At 37.9% G+C, this 18,112-nt stretch overlaps 2 protein-coding genes across 4 annotated transcripts in view; one reads left to right on the forward strand and one right to left on the reverse strand.

Annotated features, from left to right (window-relative positions):
• Positions 1-16,533, forward strand: part of LOC144649729 (MAM and LDL-receptor class A domain-containing protein 1-like) — a 55,691-nt gene extending 39,158 nt beyond the window's left edge. The window contains exons 14-24 of one of the 2 annotated variants that reach the window (XM_078509405.1): positions 618-1,219; positions 3,188-3,319; positions 4,992-5,224; positions 5,433-5,517; positions 6,161-6,301; positions 6,512-6,747; positions 7,481-7,718; positions 8,712-8,839; positions 12,316-12,416; positions 13,456-13,836; positions 15,037-16,533. In XM_078509405.1, coding sequence (XP_078365531.1) covers positions 618-1,219; positions 3,188-3,319; positions 4,992-5,224; positions 5,433-5,517; positions 6,161-6,301; positions 6,512-6,747; positions 7,481-7,718; positions 8,712-8,839; positions 12,316-12,416; positions 13,456-13,836; positions 15,037-15,433 — 2,674 coding nt within the window. In that variant the 3' untranslated portion in view covers positions 15,434-16,533. The remainder of the gene's footprint in view (positions 1-617; positions 1,220-3,187; positions 3,320-4,991; positions 5,225-5,432; positions 5,518-6,160; positions 6,302-6,511; positions 6,748-7,480; positions 7,719-8,711; positions 8,840-12,315; positions 12,417-13,455; positions 13,837-15,036) is intronic. The other variant, XM_078509333.1, reaches the window with a different exon arrangement.
• Positions 1-18,112, reverse strand: part of LOC144648698 (uncharacterized) — a 197,111-nt gene that overhangs the window by 130,954 nt on the left and 48,045 nt on the right. The gene's annotated exons all lie outside the window — the stretch shown is intronic.

Raw genomic sequence — 18,112 nt, forward strand, 5'->3', positions numbered from 1 at the left:
GTCAGAGGGACTCGTGGCGAGCTATGCAATTTATTCTAGGTTCATTTATGACACGCGTCCTGCATGCTACTAGGATCGTTAATTTAGCTACGCATTAGCCGAGAAAATTGGCAGAAGAGGAATGCTAAGTATTGGAAGTATAAGTATAAGAAGTGATAACAATAAGATGTAGTCTGCGGACAGCCTCCCGAGTGTTGGGGCCGAGCGCGGTCTGGGTAGGAAGATCTCGTATGTTCCTTCCTGCGACGCGCGCTCGTCTTTTCGATTATTTCCGGCTCTATTCGCTCACCGATTCCTTTCACCCTATACCCCACCAGGGAGCCTTTTCGCAGGTTGGATAAGATCACGAAGACGACCACGACGACGATGCGAGGGAAGAGGAGGAGAAGGAAAGAGAACATTCAACAAATAATAACATAAAAATCTGTTTTTTTCTTTCTGAAAAAAAGAAATTAATTCTTGAACAGCTAAGACTCCTCTGCCGAAAAAACTGAATGATCTACAAACCGAAATAAATTAAATCAGATTTCGTTTTTCCATCCAAGCAACGAGTCAAACCAACTCCAAGTAACTGGGATCATTATTGAATCTTTTCGTGCCGTATTTTTTTTTTTCAGATTGGGAGCCCACTACAGAACAAATGGCAGTCTTGGAACAGAGCAAGATATCGGAGTTGCAGAAATCATTATGCACGAGTATTACGACACTCCCCTGTCAAACAGCAATGATATCGCGCTACTTAAACTGGCGAGTCCTGCTGATCTGGGAGAAGGTGTTGGTCTTGTTTGCTTACCAGATACTGGTTATCAGCTTCCTTTCGACAACATTAACAAAAAATGCTGGATAACTGGTTGGGGGATTTTATCTTCTGGCGGCGCCTCGCCAAATACACTGCAGCAAGCGTCTGTACCACTGGTGTCAAAACAACGCTGCACGAGTGCTCACCCAGGCGACATCGACGATTCGATGCTGTGTGCTGGTCTATATGAAGCAGGAGTTGATACTTGTCAGGGTGATAGTGGTGGACCATTGGTGTGTGAGTTTAATGGTACCTGGTATCTTGAAGGAGTTGTCAGCTGGGGGTACGGATGTGCCCAAGCAAACACGTATGGAGTATACGCCAATGTTCGCAACTTAACATCCTGGTTAACAACAAATATGTACGCAATCGTTGCGCCACCTAGTGTATCACCACAGAACCAGTCATCTTCTGCATTAGGTTAGCATTTTCGTAAATATAATAATTATCTAATTATAGGCATCTGCTTGTTCTTTTCTCTGTGTTTTCACAATGTAAGCGAACAAATAACGTCCCATGCACATTATTTTTGCATGAAGTTTTTTATTCATTTTTATCACTGCTGCCAAGTTTTGCTGTGTAATAATACACCCCTCTGTAACAGAACCAGTGGAATCTTTATCTTCACCGGGTTTTCGGAAAAAAGTCACTGGGTTGGCTAATTTCCCACTGGGTCGGCTTATTTGGGCTCGTTTTTGTGGGGGCAGAGCCCGCACATTGTTATCGACTGAGGGATTTATTTATTTATTTATTTATTTATTTATTTATTTATTTGTGTGTGGGTTTGCTTGTGTCACGTGGTCTTCTGCGAGAGATCCTGGGGATGAGTCGGCGGTCTTGTCGAGTAGGCCATATTGGATATGGCGTGTCGTTTCGTGTGGTTTCTTTGATTTCAGCTGTTCCTGTAGTTGCTCGTCATTACAGCAGCTCACGAAGTCATACTAGCCAACATTTCGTTTGGCTGGAAGTCTGTGCAGGTTGCACATCAGTTCAAGAGGAGCTTTTACGCTTACGCAAACCAATATTGAGAGCCGCAGAAACAGCACAATTTAATACATTTGTACTTGAATCAGTCTATATGGCTATATGTTCTGATATATGTAAATTATTCTGCAATGCATACCTACGGAGCGATATAATAAACAAACCATTTTAGTGCTACTGGTTAAAAAAGAAAAAAAGGGAAAAAAGAAAAAAATTGTCCCCTCTGAGATTCGGACTCGGGACCTCTCGTTCCCCAGTCAGATGCCTACCCGACTGTGCTACTCTGACATACTTAATAACGTAAGGCTAAAATATCGTATATCAATGTAATAGACATTCCGCTGTTTATCTGTTATCGTGTGCATCAAAGAAATGCTTGAATCACCTGCTGCTCATAAATTTTCAAGGAATGAATTTGCAAAAAATCGCAAAGATTATTTGCCGCAATAAATAGCAGCCTTAAGGTAATTGAATGTACTAAATAAATTCACATAAAAAAAGAATCAAATTCGAAATTATCAAGCCCCCACACGTACGCATCGCGGACCGATTTTTTAAATAGGTTTATTCGACAAAAGTCACACCGCACAGTCACTGGGGAAGCATAAAAATAGCTGGGTAAAATCAAAATATTCGTTGGGTACTGGGGAGCCTAAATTTTCACTGGGTAGGGGAAAATAATCAACTGGGTCGGGTTCCACTGGGTCTGTTACAGAGGGGTGTAATAATTGAGGTTAAGCCTTCCTCTGCAGTTACTGACCGATAATTAACAATTATCCTGCGAAATCGCGCGGAATATCGCCTGATACTTAGCCGACGAGGCCGTAGGCCGAGTAGGCTAAAATCAGACGATATTCCGAAAGATTGAGCAGGATAATTGTTTTATTATTCAACAAATTGTCAACGAAACACATTTTGCACATAGAAAAACTGTAATTATGCAGCGCTTTACAAGATTTCGGACGAATCTTCGCAACCTACGAATATCGCAGGATATCTGTTATGTACGGATGACAGATATCGTTAACATTTTGACCATATATGGGGAGCGCGCGCATCTGTTGAATAATAATTTGTATTATCGTTCGATGCATCATTCAATCCTTTTCATTGGACGAGAGCCTACCACGTGACCTACAAGTAACTGCCTACGAATAATGGTCTGCCTATGCGTATTACCGTCGGACAGTGATTTTACGGCATTTTGTAACGTGATGAATCGATTTTCGAGAGGTTCCGAGTATAGTGATTTGACGAAGAAAATTTTGGTATTTTGGAAAAGTGGTCGCTGACCTTTGGTAGCCACAGAGGAAGGTTTGACTGAACAATTGTACAATCCTAAACACTGTACGGCTCTTAGTCAAGTAAGGGCCTTAAGCCCCAATTGCTATCCGATTGTTTCAGTTTCTTGTAGCTTCGACGATGGCTTGTGCCTCGGCTGGAGTCAATCCAATTCAGATGTATTTGATTGGACACTCAACTCTGGCTCCACACCATCCTTGTCAACGGGACCATCGTCAGATCTTAGCAGAACAGGTGAGTTGCCACTGTTTTGTAATGTAGTCTTAAAACAGATTACTCATTCTCAATACAAATGGTTAATTAGTATTAGAATAACTGTTAGTATAATTTTTGAGTTTTACTATCCTGTTCAAGAATAACAATGATATGTAAATCTTAAAGATGGGCCAATGTTCAGCACCTGACATGTGTCACAGAGTATGCTTTAAGGCGTTTTGACGTTTCATCCCTTCCCTCGTTACGGTTTTTTGAGTCTAATGCTTGCGTGCGCTTTGCGCATGCGCATTAGACTCTTTGTTATATGAAAAAAGCTGTTAGCAATCCCAAGGGAATGGTTCGGGATCGATAATCGTTCGCTGTAATGTAGAAAACAATGATCAGCTGCAAGAACGGACTCCGTACGGACACGCACGATTAGTTTCAATTAAAAACAGCCAATCAGCGACACGTGTTCCCACGCATAATTAAAAGTTCTTTCTCAAGTCACGATTATTCAACACTTGAACAGGACGAAATAATTTTCCAGTTAAGACATTTGTAAGCTTTTTGTGAAAATAAATCTTCGTTTTCAGTTCAGTTAAGCACTTGTGTTTTCGTCTTGCTTAAAAAGCAAGACGTCTTTGAGAAAAAATATTTCGACGGCGACTCGCGTTTATTTACACAATGCGACCAAATATTTATTTTGTTTTAAAAAATAGAAAACTTTACCTCGGTTTTTGTATTTAAGTCATTCGAATTTTGACCAATTTTTTCTTTACAGTGCAAACAAAAACATTCAAAAATAAAAGATGTACATGGATAAATGTAAATCAAGTTACGCGACTAAATCAAAATGCGTTTGTTTGGCCGCTTTGCAGTATTACACTGTCCCGGCCTTTGCCATACACTGAAATCGAATTTCATGCTTTTACGACTCTCAGAGATCTTAAGTTCTTCTTACAGCTAGAAAAATCATAAAATGGTTACATTGATATGGAAGTGATGATTCGCGAAATTTGTACATCATGATAAACAGTCTTCGCTCCTGTGTATGGTAGCTCGATAATAATTGCCTAGTTTCCAGCGTTCAAAAGGTCATCATTATATTGACGTGAGCATTTACACCCGTTTTTAGGAAAATCTGTCACTAAGTGCTTACAGTACAATGGAGTAACAGTCACTATTTCAAGTGCTTTTATTGCAAAATCTGTTTCAAGAGTCATCATCAAAATGGTGAAAAATCTGAAAGAAAACGATGTGAAGTTCTTCAACCCTTGTTGTAATGAACATGCTTTTTGTAAATCGTCACGCAATCTTGTCCAAATGTTTAATCGTTTCTGCTTTTACGGACAATACGGAAGAAGTAACATCAACTCCTGTTCATACTTTAAATTTTGTGAAGCATATAACATTTATGACTGTTTCGTTTTCATCCATAATCATCCACGATGCCCCTAGCTTGCTATAAGCATTTTAAATTAAACTCCCGAACACAAACCTCTAACCAATTTTAACCGGCTTACGAAAACCGCGCAATCTGTATCACTATGCCATACGGCATTAGACTCATGTCACCCTTGGTGACCTATTTTTACATATTAATATTGGTGGTAGGGTTAATACATTTTTCACATTCATTCTCCATTCATTCCCAAAAAAGACAAATTGCAGCCGTTATTACACAGAATGTATACTTTTCTTCCCATAGGTAAGTATGTGTACATTGAAGCTACCCCTCAATCATATGGCGATAATGCCAAGCTTCAGTTTGCAGTACCTGGAAGTAACTCATCTGCGTGCTTGAAGTTCTTTTATCACATGTATGGATCGGATATGGGAACTCTGAATGTCTTTAATGGAAATAGCACGATATTTACCAAGTCGGGAGATCAGGGAGACCATTGGAAATCAGTGACAAGGACAGTAAATTTGAGCGACGTTGTAAGTATACCTGCATTGGTTTGTTTGCTTTTAAAACTTCGCAGAATTTATATCGTTAAACAATTGAAATCTGTTAAACAGGTCAATTTATGTATGCATACACGCACGTTTTGTCACGTACGCTTTAAGCTTTGATCTGACAACGTTAATTAAACAAATGTATTTAACTCTAAATTATCAACATCTAGTAACACTGTGTTTTTTTTAGTTGACATTTGAAGGAATAGTAGGAGGGTTAAACCAAAGTGACATTGCCATCGATAACGTAACAGTTAGTGAAGGAGACTGCCAAGGTGAGAGTAAAACATTTAGCACACTGGTCGTTTGCTGTTCGTTTCCTTCTGGAATGATACTTAATCCTATTCATGAAAAGGAAAAGAAAGTACGTTTTAAAGACAACACATATTTATGTTAATAAACAATAACAAAAGGGTTTACAGGGAAAGGAGATAAATACTAGGTTTTTTTAACGACAGGTTTTTTATATTTTGACAAAAACAAAATACATAAAATAAGTGACAGAATAACGTGTGCTCATTGGTCCTGAGTTATGGACGAAGATAGTATAAAATGATCATGACGTAACATGTAACGTAACACAAGACAAATTTTAACCTGAAATCATGCCCTCTCTCAGGGAAAAAAACGCCTGATCGCAGGTTAGACAACTTTTGGAAAACTTAACAAATTGCTACATTTATTTTTTCAATAAAACGGATATCAGAAAGTTGTGTGTCAATTGGGACACTTTAAAAGAAATTTTCGATAAAATCGCGGGCTTCAAGCGGAACAAAAGGCATCTTTTGCGCTGTCACCCACAAGCGGGGATTTCGAGCTACTTTTTCCTCTGATCGGAGACAAAATTGTAAGGTAGCTATTTGTCTTTTTGTTGAATGTTAGAATACAACACGACGGGTGTTTTTATCTCCACATTAGATAGCGCATCTTGCAACTTTGACAGCAAACTTTGTGATGGCTGGCGACAGTCTAACACAGATATATTTGACTGGACACGTCATACAGGATCAACACAATCTTCCAACACAGGTCCAGATTACGATCATACAAGTGGGTCAGGTAAGAGAAATGTCAACCATTTCCTTTTGTTTGTTTGGCTTGTTTTTTTTTTTTTGTTTTTTTGGTTTTTTTTTTCAATGCAATTTTTTAGCGTTTACATGCTAAAAACAGGGCAAGAAGAGGAATATATGTGTTGTGGATTTTATAAATGAATAAATATTTGTTCCGCTTTCGGAAGGGTACTTCATGCATGTTTCTTTATGTTCACAGGATACTATATGTACATCGAGACGTCTTATCCCCGAGTCGCCGGTGATAACGCAAAGCTTGAGTTCTCTGTACCTGGGGATGGAGAACCATCTTGCCTCAAGTTCTATTATCACATGTATGGAGACACTATGGGAACTATCAATGTCTTTAGTGGAACTGTCATGGTATTCAGCGCGACAGGGAACCATGGCAACCACTGGATAAAGGCGGAGATAACCACACGTTTAAATAACACAGTAAGTTTAATTCGATAGACGAGTATATAATTTTAGTGAAACATTTTAGCCTTCTTTAAAAGCATTTGCAAATTTACAAACCAGGACAATACTCAGCAATGCAAACTGGCCCGTGTAGTTGTTTATATCTTGCATTCGCTGAAGTACACACAATAGAATTTGAATGAAAAACGCAGCCAACTAGAAACCGAAATACGGACCGAGACAGACAGACATATCGACAGACCGACAGACCGACAGACCGACAGACCGACCGACCGACAGACCGACCGACCGACCGACAGACAGACAGACAGACAGAGAGACAGACAGACAGACAGACAGACAGACAGACAGACAGACAGACAGACAAACAGACAATCTAATATACAACAAAACAAAAACTTTTCCACGACGAAATTGAGAGTCATACTTGTTGTTTGGCTTGTTCTAATAAACAATGCATTATTGATTTTTTTATCTGAACTTTTCCTTCTAAAAAATAACAAAACTGCTGCAATAGCAACAACATTTCGTCGATGTCTAGTGTTGACTTCCGGGTGAGAGTTGTCCCAAAAAGGACTGTTTTTGTTGACTGACCTTGTTAACCTCGGCGTCTGTTTCAGAGACAAGATAATCAGGGCCTAATAGGGCCTACTGATTACCAATAGCATTCCGGAATTTTTTGCTCCTATGAGAATTCTGGATAATACGAAAAACGTATTCAGTAACAACATAAACTATTATTTTCTAGATAACATTTGAAGGAATAGCAGGAACTTCTTACACGGGTGACTTGGCCATTGATGATGTCTCAGTTACCAATGGAAGCTGCCAGGGGCACACTGCAACTCCAATGTTGTCTACAACGTCCACATTTGCGCCTCCATTACCCTCAGTTTCAATGACATTTGCGCCTTCTACTGACAAACCGTCCATGTCTTCAATTTCAACGACTTCGTCCACTCCCAACCCTTCATCAAGTTCACCAGGTATTGCTTATTATCAGAAACCCATAAGGGTTGAAACGTGTAACTCCCTATGATTCGCATTGTACAAAGCGTTTGCACATTCGTTTACACTAAGTACCATATTTGGAAAATTACGCGAACCATTTAACCAATCAAAATTACTATATTTTGATTAAATTTACAGCGCGCGCTAGCTCGCGCTCGATGGCGTAATCTTGTTTTTGAACAAGCTTGGTTGAATAAAGTTAAATTTGGTTAGACTCTCCTGTTTCATCTTCTTGAAGTAGTCTGGAGAACTTCGCTTCGATACACTTAATGTATTTCTTTAGTTTCTGTAAGAAATTTACGGCGTTTAGGTCGAACCAAAAATTATGTTGCGTGTGTCATTACGTGTATAAAGCATTCGCGTACACACTTCGTGTTTCCAAATATGGTACTTAGCAAAATGAATATTCAAACGCTGTGCGCTTGCGTTACACGTTTCAACCCTTATGGGTTTCTGTTATTATCCATCTTCTTCATTTCGTAAAAGACCTTTCACCTACTTGTGAATGTTCCCGCTTTTAAAAGCAACACTACAGTTAGTACATCTTTATATAGTTAACCTTTTTTTCTATGCCATTCGTCTTTCAATCCTCTTTGATTTTTATCCGCATTTTCCCTATTCCAATTTGGTTTACTATGGCCTGTTTAATGTTTTTCTACCTCACTAATAACAGAATTTACCAAACCGGGAACTCGGAGCTACATATTCAGTTTATTATATTGAACACATGTGAGATATTCAACATTTAAGGGTCACAAAAATACACTCAAAGGCAGATGGTAAATGTGATTGCCAAATCCATAGTTTCAACTTTGAAAGGAATATTTGTTGTGTTATTTTTCTGATGAAAACATTTTCTATACTTTACAGAATACGACGTCAAAATGCACTCGTAGTTTTATATTTAACTGTTTATGCGATTATTATATTTTCACAGTCGTCTTATTTTCTTATTTTTTATTAACTAGATTACTCTCCCACCACCAAAACTTTCAAACCGGATACTTCCAAATCCCCTCTTTCTCCAAAAACACCATCATCAGAGGAAAAACAAGAATCAGTCGTGTTGGAAGTTCGAGACCTAGATATCAGAAAGGTAGGTATTGTTTTTTTTAATTATTGTTTTTTTTTATCTTTATAATTTTTTTGTGTGTAAGTGTAAGTTATAAAACCAAACCAAAGAAGGTCGGGAATAAGAACTTGCTACAACAACAACAACAACCATTTTATTTTGCCAAAATAAAAAGGAAAAATAATATAGCATAAAATAAATTAACTAAAATAGGCAAAAAACTACCCAAGTTACCCAGCTATTGATATGAGCATATTTTAGAATTGTTGGGGCGACTAAACAAACGGCTCTTGATCTGTTTCTTGCAGTGTTATTATCTAACTTTTATGTTGGCAATGCACCACAGTTTATTGCATTGGTAATAATTTTTTTAAATGAAATCTGAATCACGCAAAATTCAAGCTTTACTGATTTCGAGTTTTTTTGTTTCTCATTATCGGGGTTATATCGATTTCTATAAAGAATACACATTATCAAACTTCGATATTAGAGCAATGACTGGTGTAACTTTCATAGTGAATCTGGGAAGACTGCTGAAACGTTGTTTAAAATGTTTGGTTCCGTACCAAAAAATAACTGTTTCGGACACCTAAAATCTTTATCGATCACACTCAATATTTGGCTTAAGGAGGCTCGATGTAGTTTTTTTAGCCGAAGGGTGGTTGTTTTGAAAATTAAAACTATCTAGGAAGCCAATTTTCGATTTTTGCCAAAATACACCATAATGATCAAATATGACCAAATTTTAATTTTTTACCCGTCACTTTGTCACAAAGGTTACCATAGCAACCATTGACGTTTTCTTTTGTTCTCAAACAAGCTTGATTTTGTCAAAATCTAGATTGACTCTTGGTATTCATTTTTTTTATATGTTCAAGTATAGTAAATTGACTACCTGTACACAAAATTTTAGGAAAATCTGTAAGAGCGTTTTAGAGTAAATCAAGCAATGAAGTTTTGGTATTTTCTTATAGTTTCCTACAATCGGCAGTCGATATATTTTAACAAATTAAAGCAAAATGTCTTTCACTTGTAGTCAATGGTCTTGATCCCTTGATGGTGTAAGTATTTATATTTCAGTGAGAGTAACTATGTTCAAATAATACGAAACAATTTTAAAGCGCCTATTTTATAGTAAAACGGTGTTTTACTGAAAATTTCATTCTTGATTTACTTGAAAACGCTCTTACAGATTTTTCTAAAATTTCGTCAACAGTTAGTCAATCTACTAAACTTTAACATATTAAAAAATAAACACCAAGAGTCAATCTAGATTTCGAGAAAATCAAGCTTGTTTGAGAACAAAAGAAAACGTCAATCGTTGCTATGGTAACCTTTGTGACTAAGTGACGGGTAAAAAATTAAAATTTGGTCATATTTGATCATTATGGTGTATTTTGGCAAAAATCGAAGATTGGCTTCCTAGATAATTTTAATTTTCAAAACAACCACCCTTCGGCTAAAAAAACTACATCGAGCCTCCTTAAGGACGTTCGCTCAAAAATCTTCCAACATTGCAATTTTTCTTAAATTTTCACCACTGTTAGTTTACAGCTTACTTATGTCAGAAATGTAAAAAAAATTGGGGGGGTCACCTAATTCGTTTTCGAGATATGATATCTGAAAGATGGCGCTTTTTTCGGTAAATTTGATTTCGTCACTCAATATGATATCTGCGGCTTCTGGCAACAAAATATTTTAAATGAATTGATGCAGTCCACCTTCCTTTGTCCCAATTTATTTGAGTGGGTCTATTGAACAAATATATTTTACTTTTTAAGTCCCTTAGAGTAAACTTTGTCTTTAACAACTGGATTTGCAAACGTTCAAAACAGAAAAATGCTGCAAAATGTGACTGATTCGATCGCGCGCGGGAAGAGAAAATGAAAAAATAATAAACTTCTAACATTCGAATTTTGCTCATTTTTTGTCAATCGGTAGAGATTTATCCCAAAAGGTTATTTATCCCGAAAAAAATGGGTGTCACCGACCGTTTGAGATAGAAAACTGCAAGGGAAGTTAACGCAACGGCTACCCACCCTATATGTGTTTGGAAAGTTTTCTCAGCGCGCGCGCTCATGCATGACGTGGCGTGACGCTGCGACATGAATTACGTGCGCAGTAAGGATGCGCATAAACAATTAGCGCGAACGTCCTTAACCCTCGTGTCGGAAGTACAAGCAAGTTCATAACCCCACCGTGGCACAAGAGGGAGGGGGTGGATGGAACACCCCTAAGGTTTTAATTCTATTAATGCACATTGAAAATATTTTATGCTGAGTAGGGAACCCTTAGCTTACTCTACGAGATGAGATAATTTTTGTTGGCTGTGACGTCATATTACGTTATTTGACGTCATTTAAGCCGCCATATTGGATCCGCCATCATGAATGTCACAATTTTCTTAGAAAGTCAGAAAATAACGGAAATTGATACAAATCAAGCCAGAGTGCTTATAGAATGGAAAATTACACGAATTTTCCCATTGCGTTTTAAGAAATTATAAAAATAAAGAGATATGTCAAAAATGACGATTTTTGGCCACACCTGCTTGTAGGTATCACTTCGCCCTGGGAACGTCAAAAATCATGGACACATAGTTACCATATCATAATTTTCCGCGGATTAATATACATCTCAGCGTCATAGAGCATATCCCTGTTTCAAAATTCTGAAAAAAACTGAAGCGGGGGAGGGGGGGGGGGGGGGATGGCATCCCTAGAATCCTATTTTCCTGAAGGATAGTGGAACAGATAAAACAAAGAAGCGGGTAAATTTACGTTAAATGGGCTAAGTGAGTCCAATAACATTTTTAATAGGCGGGAAAATGTGTTCCATTTGACTGAATTTTCCGCTAAATCGGAAAACCCGAAGTTTGTCCCAGTTGACGCTTGATTTCAATATTTATTAATACAGTCGAAGCTCTCTTAACGGACACTCTCGTAAGCGGACAGCTCTACTAACGGCCGCTTTGTTTGAAACCCCGTTTTAACTCCCATACAAACTCTGCATTTTTACATTCTCGTAAGCGGACATTCCCGTAAGCGGCCGCGGACACTTTCAGAGATTACGACTTAGACTTTTTCTTTGTTTTTAAGCTCTCATAAGCGGACACCCCAAAGATAATCCTATTAACAACCTCTGTATCTTGTTTAATCAATCAACTTTACATCGCCGTTTGTCACAATGATTTTACAGTAATTACAGTACCATATTTCAGTGTTTGTTTTGTCGACATCCACGTCCGGTTACATTTCGAAACACCCTTACATGCATGTTAGCATTATGTTAGCTGGGCAAGCTCCCGTAAGCGGCCATCTATCCCATACACCTCCAGTGGTCGCTTACGAGAACCATTCTGGTAAGCGGCCAGCTCCAGTTACGGACACTTTTTTCGCGTCCCGAGGGTGTCCGCTTACGAGAGCTTCGACTGTACAACGTTTTTTAATATGATCGGGTATTTATGTTTTTTGTTTTATTGTTTTCTTTCCCTTGATTAGTGGAACGAACAAATGGAAAATAAATTTAAAAGAAAAGTTGCAAGGGCGGCTACAGATTACTGTGCTGTTGAAGGAATCAGATGTCAATTCACTCCAACAAGGTAAAACCATCAAAAAAATACAAAAAATAAAACACGTTTAGCCACCGTTCTCAACACTGCATTTAAATAGTTTCCCATGATCTAGATCAAAAATTTTAATCAAGCATTTTGCTTCACGAGAAAATGTTTGATCGTTTAGCCACCTCTGTAAGCAAGGCAAGCTCAAGAGGGAAAAAGCAACAAACCAAAAACAGAATCTATGTGTCGTTTCAGCGCTAATACGCACAACCTTTTAACCTTGTAATTAGTTTTATTTGAGGACCTCCCTGAAATCCACTTTATGTGACGGGAGCCTCCTCTTAAAAAAAATATTATTTTATTTATTATGAAGCGTTTTGTTGGCTCTTTTTTCCGACATTGTTTGCTCTTTTAGCCATCCCACGTTGTGTGCGAAAACACGATTTTGAATGAAGGTTTAAGTAAAAAGGTTTGTTACTCTTATACTGTTAGCCGAAGCGAATGGACTTTCTTTCTTTACATGCTCAATTTATCCCAAGTGAGACAGACGTTTGGCGTTCGACCTGAAGAGTTCCATAGTGTCGACGTAACTGAAAAAATAAGCGCAAACTCTATGATTGGCTGTTTGTATGTGTTGTGATCTTATCTTTCGCGTGCATCCATCTTCACCGCATATTGATGACTAAGTCGGTCGTGCTCCTGTTTTTGACCGGGTTTTGTGTGAATCTTCCTTCGTTCCCTCGTTCCTTTGTTCCTTCCGTCCTTCGTTATCGTTCCTTCCTTGCTTCCTTCCTTCGTTATCGTTCCTTTCTTCCTTCCTTTCTTCCTTCCTTCCTTCCTTCCTTCCTTCCTTCCTTCCTTCCTTCCTTCCTTCCTTCCTTCCTTCCTTCCTTCCTTCCTTCCTTCCTTCCTTCCTTCCTTCCTTCCTTCCTTCCTTCCCTCCTTCCTTCCTCCCTTCCTTCCTTCTTTCTTTCTTTCTTTCTTTCTTTCTTTCTTTCTTTCTTTCCGTGCTTTATTTATTTATTTATTTATTTATTTATTTATTTATTTATTTATTTATCTTTGTTGGTACCTTTTACAGTTCCCGTCAAAAGCGGTCGTCTAACAACATGGTATTTACAAGCGATATGGTACACATCCTCTCAGGTTATCCAAAGCAGTCACTCAAAAATCCTGTAATAGCGCTGTTGGCTTTTTACTTACAACTTCCCCAAGGTTTCTCCAATAATATCGTCAACAGAGACGTCCTAATAGAAATCGTGGAGAGTGATAAGTCGAGTATTGAAGAATCCATGGGCGGAACTATCTTAAGCGTTCAGCCTTTACCAATCACAGATACTTCAGGAGTTAAAGAGGATAAGAAATCAAAACCAACGAGTGTTATCATTGGAGCTTCTGTGGGTGGCGTTTTATTGTTGGTTATTATCGCTGCTTCTGTGTTTGGTTGCAAGAAAAGTAGCAGGTAAGAGAAACCGACTTCATACCATTTGCAATCCATCAGTTCAATTGAACAGCGATATTACATTGTTTTACGTTTTGCCATCCACTGCTATATATGGACGGCATAATGATGTGATGGCATTGTCAAAACATAATTATGCAATTTAACACGTATTTTCTCGAGATTCCCCACCCTGTTTTGCCGATGCTTTTCCTTAAAAATGTTGTCTGTTTAACAATTAGAAAAAAGAATAAAAGGTATGTGTTACTTAAAACAATGGCAAAAGACCAGCCTCCCAGCCATTTCTGTTTTCACAATTGTGAGCGTCAAGTTTATCTTGTTTGCAAGAAAAATAGCATTACACAATGAAGAAGCAATGAATAGCGCTGAAAGAAGTTCTTAATAACGAAGAAATGAGTTGCAAAGCACTCAGTCCCGTGGTTTCATTAAAAAAAAGACGTTTACCAAGGACTACAGTATTAAAAACTATTTATTTCCATTATTGACTCATTTCCTTTGGCTCTTAGCGAGCAATAGTAATGTGTCTAATACGCACCGTTGTACGACCTTGGCAGCTTGCTTGTTCTTCAAGTTACATCGAAATCCTATATTTAAAAACTCTCAAAACAAATAAGTTTCCTTTCGCTTGACCGTTACTCAATGCAGAACGTTATTAGGACAGTTAACAATTGAGGAAGTTCCAAAAGGTGATTTTTTTGCAGTCAAAACAACGTTAGAAATGACAGCACTAAAAATTATCCATCACCGAAGTGCGAATTTTGCTGCACGCATGCTAGAGTGGTTATCAGTCGTCACTACATTGTATGTTTTCTTATTAACAAAGCCTTTCGGTCATTGTAATAAGTCCGTTAAATTCTCAAGTCATTGTTAAAACATTTCCTGACAAGTGTTTGCTTCGCGCGGTCGTTACCATCACCATCGTTTAAATGCACGGAGATGCTACTGACACCAGTACCATGGGAACATTGTGTTAGCAACGCAGTTGAAAGATGAGCATGATACATGATACTTATCCGAACATCATCAAGCACCAGACCCCCAGCTGGCTGTCCTGCGTCATTGTTGTTGTTGTTACTCTTCTTTTGAAGATTTCTGCTTTATTGCCATGCTCCAGTTAATAAATGGCCATAAAGCACATACAAATTGTAAGAAACTATATGTTATTCTATTTATGATAATATAATTGCTTTTTCATCTAAGATTCAATAACCGACGTGCAAAGAAAAAGGACGGCAATAATTGCATTAACAACGCCTACATCAACAATGCCTACAACATTGGTTCTGAAGAGCAAGACATTGAAATGAAGTCTGATGGTTTTACTTTTTCATCCGGGAATGTACCTGACCAAAATCTCGAGAAGCACAATTGCGCGGCAATTAATGACCAGCCTGTATCCGCCAACCAGTCAGGAGTGATCCTTAAGTTTCCAGAAGCCTTAGCAGAGAAGAACAGTGAGGTAGTAGCTTCATTCAGCTACCAACCACTCGACAGTGGTCCTAAGTTTTCAGAAGCCTCACCGGGAAAGAACAGTGAGGGAAATGCTACATCTATCTACCAACAACTCAAAAATGATCCTAAGGTTTCAGAAGCCTGAACAGAGAAGTCTTTCACTGAGGGTGCTAAAATATCAAATGCACCAAGGCCCAAAAGCTGTGATTCAAAGGGTCAGAACAACAAAAAGAACGAGGCATGTTTAAATAGGCACAGAAATTTGATTGATGTTTAAACATCCCAACCCTCAGCACTAGAAGTTGAATGTCTTAGCGTTTTTTGTAGGGTGTATACTACATATTCTATATAGCCGTATATATTTTTTGTGCTTCTTAATTTAGCCGGCTTAAAGCTGTTAATAACTGTTAAAGGATTCCTGCAGAAAACACCAGAAACTAGAGGTTTTTTACACTTTTTGTTAGTACAGAGGGGAGGGTACTCGATAGACGCTCGGGTAGGAAGGTACTGCTCTGTCGCTCAAATACTGACATTGCTTTAGCTAGAAATAAATATCTCATGATCTTTACCTTTCTTAAAGTGCCTATGAAGTAAAAATTAATTAATGCTTATTTGAAAGACTTTTACAAATAAAGAAGAATGGCGTTTACCGTTTTGAAAGATCTTCTTTCGTTTAGGAGATATTCACGTTTTTGTGTTATGCAAATGAGGAAAGTGATGACGTCATAAATTGTTCAACTAAAAGATAGATCACAAAATCAAGGATATCTCTGAAAATATAAAGGTGATATTTCTGAAACTTGGCATCAGTAGTAACCTTCCTTAAAGGTGCAAGATGGCTCATACTATGATGTAACCGTGGCAACATTCTTGGTTCCAGGCTCTTTCTGTCATAAACCAAATATCTCAATTTGCAACCCTTTAAAGTGGGACAGAGGGTCCAGCTTGGAACACACGTAATGCCCTATTACCCTAACTCTCCTCATTAGCTTGTTGGGAGTGGATCATCTTTGATTAAGCAAAAACTGGGGATAACAGTACTAATTAAAATAAGTATTTGCAGCAAAACTGTTGCCATGGCACGGCACGACAAGTGTCATTTTGTGTATTTTGTGGTGTACATAAATCGTGCCAAGTTTGAAGAACACAGCTCAAATATTCCAAGAGATATTCTTGAATCAATGCTGCATCTTTTTGTGGAACAATTAATGACGTCATCACTTTCCTCATTTGCATAATATAAAAACGTAAATATCTCTAAAACGAAAAAAGATATTGCAAAAAGGAAAACGTCATTCTTCTTTATTTTCAAAAGCCTTTAAAATAAACAGCAATTACTTTTTACTTCATAGGCACTTTAAAAGACACAGTTCCCTTTTTTTTACCCTGTTTAACCCGCGGATGTTTGAGAGAGCAGTTCCCATTCCTCTTGAGGTTCCTTCTCGATTTTAAAGAAGGGAGGATTTACTTTGGGATGCTTTAACCTTTTTGGCTATGTATTAATCCTTGGAAGGAAGTGTGATGTGTCAACTGTGTATCCATGTTTTCTGACGTTGCCATGACAGCCATGTATTGACGTGCAGGTTACGTCATATTTCAACTTATTGGCAAAATTCTCCGCTATAAATAATTGTATTTTGTATTTTTATGTCTGCGACAGCTTTTAAAATTAGTAACTAGACGTCCAAGACGGAATAAGAATACTATAACTAGAGTTTTTGTTACGTTTGCCAGAAATGTAAGGTAAATATAGCATATTATATATCTTGATAAACTATATGTCATATATAACATATATATGTCTTTATTATTCAACAGATGCGCGCGCTGCCCATATATGGTCAAAATGTTAACGATATCTGTCATCCGCACATAACAGATATCCTGCGATATTCGTAGGTTGCGAAGATTCGTCCGAAATCTTGTAAAGCGCGCCACAATTACAGTTTTCCTATGTGCAAAATTTGTTTCGTTGACAATTTGTTGAATAATAAAACAATTATCCTGCTCAATCTTGCGGAATATCGTCTGATTTTAGCCAACTCGGCCTACGGCCTCGTCGGCTAAGTATCAGGCGATATTCAGCGCGATTTCGCAGGATAATTGTTAAATATATATGTCTATACCGCCAATCATTTGCAAAACGAGTTTGGACACTCTTTGTAAAGACAACAATGATACCATGCGTCCCCACTCATCCTGATCAATTTTGCCTAAATGTAAGGATTACCTATTGACATTATTTTTGAAAGGGAGAGTGTCAGAATGAAAATTGCTTGATTATTCTTCCAACTAAAATAAAATTCAATAAAATTCACTGTCTTCGATAGTATCTCCACTATTTTGCAAGTGGTTGGCTCTATTACGTGTACTCCGCAGTTAACCTGACTAAGATCTTTTAAAAACAGTAAAGTTTAGATGTCAAACCTACTGTTCGTAGCTTTAGATAAAAGTTAATTAAGTCCCTATAGCTGATTACAGTATCCGATCGCGTGTGGAAGCGTCAATGAGAAATAACATCTTTCTTATAATTTGTATACATTGTTTACCACAGCGTGACAATTATCAAAGTTCTTATAAAAAGAAGCTCTTTAAAGGCAAATTGAGCTTCAAATCCCCCCTCCTTTCGTCGTCTAGTAGTAGCTATATGGCGGTAAACTGATCGGATAACAAGCGTTTTTCACTTTTCAACGCGAGAGGCCTTTACATTTCCGAAAAACCACAGTGACTTCACTGACAGGCAATAACGGAATATTCTATATGCAGTGTACTGGACTATTTGATTACGTAAAAATTACTTGCAACCGAGTATTAAGAGGCTGTA

The sequence above is a fragment of the Oculina patagonica genome, chromosome 1 (genome assembly GCF_052425735.1).
Source record: "Oculina patagonica isolate OP01 chromosome 1, crgOcupat, whole genome shotgun sequence".
Classification (NCBI taxonomy): Eukaryota; Metazoa; Cnidaria; class Anthozoa; order Scleractinia; family Oculinidae; genus Oculina; species Oculina patagonica.